At 55.4% G+C, this 9,690-nt stretch overlaps 1 protein-coding gene across 2 annotated transcripts; it reads left to right on the top strand.

The window, feature by feature from the left end:
• ISG20L2 (interferon stimulated exonuclease gene 20 like 2) lies at nt 1-9,369 on the top strand. Of its 2 annotated transcripts, none has more exons than XM_075907522.1 (5): nt 1-135; nt 2,845-3,706; nt 7,793-7,993; nt 8,626-8,735; nt 9,247-9,369. In XM_075907522.1, the coding sequence occupies exons 2-5, from the start codon at nt 2,966-2,968 to the stop codon at nt 9,284-9,286; spliced, it is 1,092 nt and encodes a 363-aa protein (XP_075763637.1). In that variant the 5' UTR covers nt 1-135; nt 2,845-2,965; the 3' UTR covers nt 9,287-9,369. The 2 variants fall into 2 exon arrangements, with proteins under 2 accessions (XP_075763637.1, XP_075763638.1); XM_075907523.1 differs by having other exon boundaries at nt 8-127.
• The last annotated feature ends 321 nt before the right edge of the window (nt 9,370-9,690 follow it).

The following is a 9,690-nucleotide window of genomic DNA, read 5'->3' as shown; positions in this document are numbered from 1 at the left end:
CCGCGGCCCCTTGCGCCTTCCTGGCTTTCCTTGTGGAAACCACCCTCCCCCTCCCCCCCGCTTACCCCGAACGGCGGGGTCGTTCGCACTTCCGCTTCCGGTGGGCCGCCTGGCTGCTCTGCCCAAGGCGAGAGGGTGAGGGGGATCGGGGGGGTCAGTGGGGTTGTGGGGAGGTGAGTGGGGCGAGGATCTGTGGGGCGCAGTTTGGGGGATCAGTGGGGCTCGGAGGGCGGATCTGTGGGGCGGAGGTTGGGGGATCAGTGGGGCTCGGAGGGCGGATCTGTGGGGCGGAGGTTGGGGGATCAGTGGGGCACGGAGGGCGGATCTGTGGGGCGGAGGTTGGGGGATCAGTGGGGCTCGGAGGGCGGATCTGTGGGGTGGAGGTTGGGGGATCAGTGGGGCACGGAGGGCGGATCTGTGGGGCGGAGGTTGGGGGGTCAGTGGGGCACGGAGGGCGGATCTGTGGGGTGGAGGTTGGGGGGTCAGTGGGGCTCGGAGGGCGGATCTGTGGGGTGGAGGTTGGGGGGTCAGTGGGGCACGGAGGGCGGATCTGTGGGGTGGAGGTTGGGGGGTCAGTGGGGCACGGAGGGCGGATCTGTGGGGTGGAGGTTGGGGGGTCAGTGGGGCTCGGAGGGCGGATCTGTGGGGCGGAGTTTGGGGGATCAGTGGGGCACGGAGGGTGGATCTGTGGGGTGGAGGTTGGGGGGTCAGTGGGGCTCGGAGGGCGGATCTGTGGGGTGGAGGTTGGGGGATCAGTGGGGCATGGAGGGCGGATCTGTGGGGCGCAGTTTGGGGGATCAGTGGGGCACGGAGGGCGGATCTGTGGGGCGCAGTTTGGGGGATCAGTGGGGCTCGGAGGGCCGATCTGTGGGGCAGAGGTTGGGGGATCAGTGGGGCTCGGAGGGCGGATCTGTGGGGTGGAGGTTGGGGGATCAGTGGGGCACGGAGGGCGGATCTGTGGGGTGGAGGCTGGGGGATCAGTGGGGCACGGAGGGCGGATCTGTGGGGTGGAGGTTGGGGGATCAGTGGGGCACGGAGGGCGGATCTGTGGGGCGGAGGTTGGGGGGTCAGTGGGGTACGGAGGAGAGCGGGAGCAGGTGGGGGTGGGGTAGGAGATTAGTGCGGGAGGCGGTGCCGGGGTGATGGGTGTCAGTGGGGGCGGGGATGTTGGGTTGGGGATCAGTGCGGGGAGGAAGCGTTGGGATAGAAGAGGTCAGTGAGGGAAGGCGGCGTTAGGCAGGGGTGGAGGCATCGTTAAGTGATGGGGGAGCAGTGGGTAGGGATTGGGGCTGATCGATGATGGGGGCGGGTAAGGGGGGCTCAGTGGGGGAGAGGAAAGCAGGGGGGCAGGTGGAAGTCGGTGTTGGGAAAGATCATTCGATGTGAGACAATGAGGAGGATGGGTGATCTCTTGGAGGAGATGTGGCACTGAAGAGGTTACGGGTTCCTGGGCGAGGGGCTGAGCATGAGGAGGGGGCCAGCGCAATGTATTGTTTAAAAAAAGAAACAAACCCCAAAGAACACGACACTTAACGGCACCTGCGCCTCCCCTAGGGAGAGGATGAGAGAACAAACACGACAGATGTCGGTGCTGTCGCTTAATGCCTAACTGGAAGGCGCCCAGTCATGGGTGTTGAGTATCAGAGCCAGAGAGAGACTAGACCAGGCATTAGCAGAGAGTTTTGAACAGTGGGGGAAGCATTATTGAAGCACCTAACTGTCAGTGGGGGTGTCCAGAGCAGACGGTGACCAAGGGGGACTGCGGGCCGGGGCTGCTCCAGCCTGGTCCACAGCGGGGAGCAGGGCACTCTAGCCCAAAAGAGCTGAAGTGCACCCCCCTTTAATTGGCTAACCGGTTAAACTTCATGTTTAAACGGCTAACCAATTACAGGGGATTTTACATCCCTAGTTGGAAGTGCCATAGACCTCTGCCACACACGTGCTTCTTACCTGTAATGGGCTGCTGCCAAGACAAAAACTACCATTTCTAGTCCCCTTTGCTCTGTTACAACTGAGGCTTTTTATCCAGGAAGAGTTTTGAAAATCCCAGTTACCTTTCATCGTTTGGGCTCTTTCACTCTCGGTTTCTCAGGTACCAGCACAAAGCTGGTTTGTTTGTGTCTCCAGCACTTCACTGGAAGGTTCAGTCCAGATTAAAATGGAGTGTGTTGAAGGAGTGAAAGAAATGCCGTGCCTTGTTCTACACACATTGGAGCTTTGGTCTTTTACATACACCATTTATGCTCCTGAACCCTACATTTTTGGCTATTTTCCACACACAAAAATGAGGAATTGAAGTAAGCCCCAAAGATGATACTTTCATTATTTGTTGGTTGATAAACTGCATAATGAGCCATCAAATGTGGCTGTAGCCGCAGCCATAGTGTCACAAACTGATCTTAGAAGATCACAGGCTGAGCAGGAGTGAGTCAGTTTCACACTGCCTGCAAGACAAACCTAGTGGGTTCCATGCAGTGTGGTCAGATATCTACTAGGTGTTGCCACTACCCAAAATCCAGGGGTCCATGTGCTATTCGTCTGCAGGTGTTGATTTCCAGATGAGACATAAAATGGAAACCTTGATCATTCCTATAATTGTTGGTCTGATGGCCAGAGTCCTGAACCTCAGTGCTCCTTGTACTTTCAGCCGTATACAGGATTTTTCTGTACTTCCTGGCCTGATCTGTGATGTAGTGTGGTCATGCCAATAGCTGTCACTTGAGCAGGTGCATTTCACTGGGGAGTGGAATGATGCGAATGCGGAGCGCGTTTAAGCACGAGATTCCTCTGTCAACGTGAATTCCTCTAATAAGGAGTGGAAACATTCTTAATTTCCTGTTTCAGGTGAGGGCTCAAGACTCTATTGAGCAGCGTGTATGGAGCCGGCTGCTTGACGGGTGGAAGAGACCTAGGACCCTTCTCCGTCGTCCCTTCTCATGTTTGCTGCCTTCCTCCGGAACCCACCATGTCAGATTTGATCATAAACCTGGATGTGGGCCTCCAGCAGGCTCCCAAGAGGGGGACCGAAAGCAGCCAGAAACACCAGCGCTTTGTGAAACGGCGCCGCTTCCTGGAGAGGAGGGGTTTTCTGAAGCAGAAGCAGCTGCCGCCCCCGCAGCATCGTCCCCCTAAAGGCCAGGTCTCCCATCAAGACTCCAACTACTGGGAGAGGACTAAGAAGAAGTGGCTTGCCAACGACAGAGTAGGGACCGATCAGAATTCTTTCCAGACAGATGGGTTTTCCCATCAGCCCAAACCCTTCATGACAAATAACCATTGTCATTTTGGCCAGCCCAGCGCCACCACAGACTCTGGCTCCCATATGCCTTGTTTTCCTCTGGGGGTGAAGAAGGTGTCGTGTAGATCAACTGTGGCCAGTGGGCCCCCAGGGAACCACAGCACCCAGCCCTTTGCTGACGTGCAGAAAGCCAGCTTGCTGAGCGAGTATGACAGTGGCTTGTCCTCGGTGTCCGGGCCGGGCAAGCCCAGCAAAGTGGTGGCCATGGACTGTGAGATGGTGGGCACGGGCCCTGGCGGAAGGTGCAGTGACCTGGCCAGGTGTAGCATTGTCAGTTACCATGGTGACGTGGTGTATGACAAGTACATTATGCCTGTCGACCCCATTACGGACTACCGGACCCGGTGGAGCGGTATCAGAAAGCACCACATGAAGAACGCCACCCCTTTCAAAATGGCCCAGAAAGAGGTAAGCATCAGGCATCAGATTGGCTTGCAGGGATTCAGTTGGGGGCGCTCTCTGCTCTCAGCCTGTGCCATGGCAAAGAGCCTCGAGCTGCCAGGAGTGATGTGCTTGACTCAGTATGGGGCGCTCTCTAGGGTCAGTGTGAGGGTGAAGGTTCCTGGTGCCTTAAGTCCCTACCCTGATGGTCCTTGGGGGACCCTTTATGTCTCCATCACGCAACACCTTCCTGTTCCTCTCCTCAGGTCGATGAGCCCTGAGCTCTGCTGGGACCTCTAGGCGTTACCGTAATTCACTGGCTCTCAAAGTGCAGTCCGCAGACCATTAGTGGTCCACAGCTGCCTTACAGGTGGTCCACAGGAAGGATGCCCCCAAAATGGTGTCACTCTAATCGCCACACTGTGGGCCAGGGCCTGGCTGCTCGCTCTCCCTGCCGGATCGGGCCTGGCAGCCCACCCCCACCAACGGCCCCTCATTGCCATCTATGGCTCACACCGCATTCCCCAAGGTCCATTGTGGTGCACGGCGCCACCCACTACCCCACCACCATGCACCGCACAGCCTCTTCCCTCCCCCCACGGGACTGCCTCTGGAGTACGGGGCCCCCGGTCCGGCTGTGCCTCATCTTCCTCCTTCTCCAGGCTGCTTGCTCTTTGTTACAGCGGCTGCTGGGAACAGTTGCTGCTGAGGGTCTGCCCTGGACAAAAGTTAAACCGGGGGCTTGGCTTGAAACAAGCTCTGAGCCCTGGCCTGTGTAACACGGGCGAGGGAGAGAGTTTCCAACCCCCTTAGGCCCTCTGAGAAAGCTGCAAAGAGCAGCAGGGTCATTGGCCTTTGGGAGACTGGCCAAGGGTGCGGCAGTGGAAGGGATAGGAGGGAAGACGGGCTGAGAGGGGTCCAAGGCAAAAGCCGGTGGAGCTGCTCCCGGACCTCAGTGCCTTAGAGCTCCGTAGGTAAGATCTATGTACTGCCATTCTCCCTCCACCCCTCCCCACTCCATGCTCTGCCATTCTCCGCGAGCCGGGTCTGGTGGGGAAGGTCGGGGCTTTCTTCCCCTTCTCTCCCCCTTCCCTTGTGTGCCTTCTGAGCGGGGAGGGGGTGCTGCAGACTCATGGCTGCGGGCTCCCCACTGCTTGGGGGAGGAGAGGCTGAGCTCCCTCCCCACCCCGCTGGGGGAACAGCAGTATGCTGTCCAGAGATTTTCCCCACTGCAAGGGGGCAGGAAGCCAGGTAAACTTCCCCCCTCATGCCCAGACCCCTGTACCCCAATCCTTCTCCCTCACTCTCCTCCCCTCACCGAGATCACATACCCTTAGCTTGCTCTTATGCCCTCCCTTGCTCCTGCATCCTCTCCCCAGGCCAGACACCTACCTGCACCTGGTTCATACATCCACCGTTGCTCCTGCACCCTCCCTCCTGGACTCAAACTGCACCTTCCTTGCTCCTGCTCCTTCCCCCTGGCCAGACACCCTACTCCCAGCCTGCTTCTGCACCCCACCTCCCACCCAGACTTCGCAACCTCTCCCTCTCCTGCACCCCACCTTCCTCCCAGATCATGCATCCCCATCCCTATCCCACTTGCTGGCAGCCTTGTTCCGCACCCTGAACCTCTCATTTTTGTCCCCACTCCGGAGACTAAGGGAGTCTATAAAATCCACTAACTCCGCAACCCCAGCAAAATAAATCTGGCCTATGGGAAGTCCAGAACCTCAGTCCTCCCTGTCCCTTCCCCTCGCCCCATAGGACTGGAGCACCAGAGGAGTGAGATGTCTCAGTTGGGGGCCACATCAGTGAGGGTTGGGGGTTTTTGGAGGAGTTTTGTTGCTTCTCACATGTGTGGTCCCCAACTGATTTTTCTGTGGTCAGTGGCCCCTGCGCCAAAAAAGGTTCCCCACCTCTGCTATAAATAAAGAAAACATTGAAACCTTTCGTGTTGGACCTCCGATTTTACTTTATTGAAAGTGAAGTACGATAAACTAACACGAGAAAGTTAAAACGCGTAATCTGCCTAATCATTTAAATTAAACTGTTCTCCCTAGCTGAAGCACTAGCAAAATGGCTCAGGTGTAATTATGTAATTGATGGTGAGTTTCCATTAGTAACTGGGGGTCCGCGGAAAGGTTTACATTTAGCCAGGTGGTCCACCGGCCAAAAAGTTTGGAGAACCGCCGCCGTAATTAGCCAAAGAGACAAACCACTTGGGAGGTGCGGGTGTCTGAAGAACAGGCCCTTCATTGAGGCTGCAGCTACACTAGAGGTTTTTTGAATCCAGGCTGAGCTAGTGCTGGACTATACCCACACCGCTATGCTAGCCATGCTGAGTCCTGCTCAAACTTGGTCCCTGACTCAAAGCTGCTGTCTGTGGCTAACCTATTTTGTTGACTGCCCACTAGAGGGCGCTCCAACCTCTCTTTGAGGGTGATGATGCCTTTATTTTTTTGTTGCCTCCATACTAACAGTTATGTCTAATTCAGTGGTAGGTGGTGGGTTTTCCCAGTGTCAGCTCTATGCGCCTGGCTCTTGGTGGCTTTTTGGCACCTCATGGAACAGTGCAGAGAGATGCCACTTAGAATGAAGCTCAGAGGGATAGCTCAGTGGTTTGAGCATTGGCCTGCTAAACCGAGGGTTGTGAGTTCAATCCTTGAGGAGGCCATTTAGGGCAAAAAATGGTCAGGGATGGTACTTGGTCCTGCTGTGAGGGTAGGGGACTGGACTCGATGACCTTTCAAGGTCCCTTCCAGTTCTAGGAGATAGGCAATCTTCTTTAATTTAGAGCAGACAAGCCGAGCTTGCAGACAACACTGGTTCAGGCATGGTCCCTGCTGGCACCAGAGAGCAGAGGAGATCTTGGGGGGGGGGGATTCGGGGAGCAGTGTGGGTGACTCTGTAGGCAACACTCTCCCCTCTGAGCTGGTGCTGGCCGAGTGATATGGATTACTCAGTAAGAGAAAGGGGTAATCAAGTGGCAAAATTTGCAGATGATCCAAAACTGCTCAAGAGACTTAAGACCAAAGCAGACGGTGAAGAGCTTCAAAAGGATCTCACCAAAACTAGGTGATGGGGCAAACAAAATGGCAGATGAATTATAATGTTGATAAATGCAAAGTAAGGGACATTGGAAACCATAATCCCAACTATACGTATAGAATGATGGGGACTAATTTAGCTACAACTGCTCAAGAGAGATCTTGGAGTCACTGTGGAGAGTTCGCTGAAAACATCCAGTCCATGTGCAGTGGCAGTCAAAAAATAAAACAGAATGTTGGGAATCAAAAAAAGGGATTGAGAATAAGACAAAGAATATCTTATTGCCTCTTATTAATCCATGGTTCGCCCACATCTTAAATACAGACGTGGTCGTCTGATCTAAAAAAAGATATCCTGGTACTGGAAAACATTATGAAAAGGGCAACAAAAATACTGTGGGGCATAGAAAGGCTGTCATATGAGGAAAGATTAATAAAACTGGGACTTTCCAGCTTGGAAAAGAGTCAACTAAGAGGGAATATGATAGAGGTCTATAAAGTCACAACTGGTGTGGTGGAGAAAGTAAATAAGTAAAACTTGCTCCTATAACACAAGAACTAGGGGTCATCAAATGAAATTAATAGTCAGCAGGTTTAAAACAAACACAAGGAAATAATTCTTCACACAACACACAGTCAACCTGTGGAACTCCTTGCCACAGGATGTCGTGAAGGTCAGGACTTTAACCTGGTTCAGAAATAGCTAGATAGATTTCTGGGGGATGGATCCATCAATACTTATTAGCCAGGTTGGGTAGGAATGGTGTTGCTAGACTGTTTGTCAGAAACTGGGATTAGGCGATGGGTAGGATCTAGATGGACTTTTGATCTCACCCCGTTTGGTCCTTCTTAGGTTTATGTTCTTAGCAGGTGCTGTTCCTTGCAGTCACTACTGATCCCAAAGCACCCACGTGGCACTGGGCTACAGGGAGCAGCATGGGTGACTCGGTAGAGGGTGCTTTCCCCTCAGCGCTGGCCCCGGTTACATAGCCTTAGTGCATGCATTGTTGCCCGAGCACCGTTCTCTAGCATTCCCAGATCCTGAGCTGCTCTCCTTCCCTTGCAGATCCTGAAGATCCTGACAGGGAAGATCGTGGTCGGCCATGCCATCCACAACGACTTCAAGGCGCTTAAGTATTTCCACCCAAAATCGGTGACTAGGGACACGTCCAAAATCCCCCTGCTGAACCGCAAGGCCGGGTTCCCGGAGTACGAGTCGGCCTCGCTGAAACGCCTCACCAAGCAGCTACTGCACAAAGACATCCAGGTACTTCTGCGTCTGGGACAGGTCCCCAGGCACCAGCCACACTGTGCTTACCAGTGCCCGGGCCAATGCAGGCAGTCCTGGAAATCTTGGCCCATGCCCATGTCTTCTCGCTTCCTGCTGCCTGTGCTGTGTCTGGCCATCTGCCCATCCTGAAAGCCTCCCTGGTTCCCAGCACCAGTCACCAGGGGTCGCTCTAGAGCTGAGCTCCAGCTTCAAGGAGAAGCTCCTTCCAAAAGCCCAGGAGGATTTGGTTCCTGCATAGAAGAATTAGGTGCTATCCCCTGGCTGGCCAGCAGGTGTCACTAGTGAGCGAGGTGAGGCCTTTCCTTTCCCAGAAGTCGCTTGCAGTGCGGTGTAGTGGATAGAGCACCCGACTGGGGCTCAGGTGTCCTGGGTTCTATTCCCAGCTCTACCATTGGTGACCTTGGGCAGCTCGTGTCCCCTGTCCGGAACTCAGTTTCCCTGTCTGTGCAATGGAGCTAATCTGGTCACAAGCTGCCTGCTTTCTGGGGCTCTGATCACCTGGGAAAGCCGCAAGCAAGGATCGCTGGTATTGGGTGGTCACACTGGCCAACGTCACTTATTCTAACATTCCTTCATGGGTTACCTCTCTCTTCCGTTCTTCTCCACAGATCGGCAAAAACGGCCACTCCTCGGTGGAAGACGCCAAAGCCACCATGGAGTTGTACCGGGTGATCGAGGCCGAGTGGGAGAGGCAGCTGGCGCTGAACCCTGAGCAGGAGTGAGTGGCGCCGAGGAAGCCCAGAACAAGCAAAAGGAGGGGATCAGCAACATGCAGGGACCTGATCTGGTGGGGGGGCTCGTAGGCCAGGCTGGGGGGGGTTAGGAATACAGACCTGCTGCCTGGGGACAGTGAAAGCAGGCGAGGGGCAGGTGGGCAGGCAGCTGGTAGCCTGGTGCAGTGTTTGACACAGGCAGGAATCAGAGGCGCAAGGAAGTAGCAGCTAGCAGCTATCACACGTCGCCTTCAAGTCACCAAGTGCTGTCTCTTCCATCTTGTCTTAAGCCCACAGGGGAACCATGCTACCTCCGAGCTGGGGCGCCCACCTTTTGCCCAACCGCCATGTGTTCCATGCCTGGATCACGCTGTGGGCTCTCCTGGCTGCCCCTCTTGTCCTTGGACCCGCTTGAGCCAGGTCTCTGGGCGGGATTCATGTTCTCTTCCCATGTGGACAGGCTCTGCATCACCCGGGGGCAGAGATCTCACTCTCGTTCTGATCTGATTTCTGTAGGGAGCACGTTCCAAGCAGCGAGTCCGAATCAGACCTTTAAGGGAGAAGATCTCGGGGGGCTGAAAGTGACGCTGGCAAATAAACATCTCCTACGGGCCTTTCCCTGGGGAGGTTTTGATGGCACCCCATGGGTGTCTGGTGGTTTCTCCGTCCCCCCAATAGTTTTATATTGGAGCAGAAGCAAGGGACTCTCGGAGCTCCCCCACCCGGGGTGCAGGGGAGATGGCTTAGAGCAGCTCTTTGCAGTCGGTGGGAGACTTGGTGCCTGCAGAGCCAGTCACAACTGGTCAGTCAGCGGCTCTCCATGGGCCCCAGACAACCGGGCTCCAAATTCATCAGGGCCCCGTGCTGCCTGCCATTGCCTGGGGATGAGATTCAGCCTCCCCAGCCTGTCCCCTTCGTGCCCTCTGCTGAGGTGGGCAGTGACGCCTGGACACGGGTGGC

The sequence above is a fragment of the Pelodiscus sinensis genome, chromosome 24 (assembly GCF_049634645.1).
Source record: "Pelodiscus sinensis isolate JC-2024 chromosome 24, ASM4963464v1, whole genome shotgun sequence".
Taxonomy (NCBI): Eukaryota; Metazoa; Chordata; order Testudines; family Trionychidae; genus Pelodiscus; species Pelodiscus sinensis.
The sequence above is the reverse complement of the archived record's forward strand: the minus strand, read 5'-3'. Positions and strand labels throughout refer to the sequence as shown.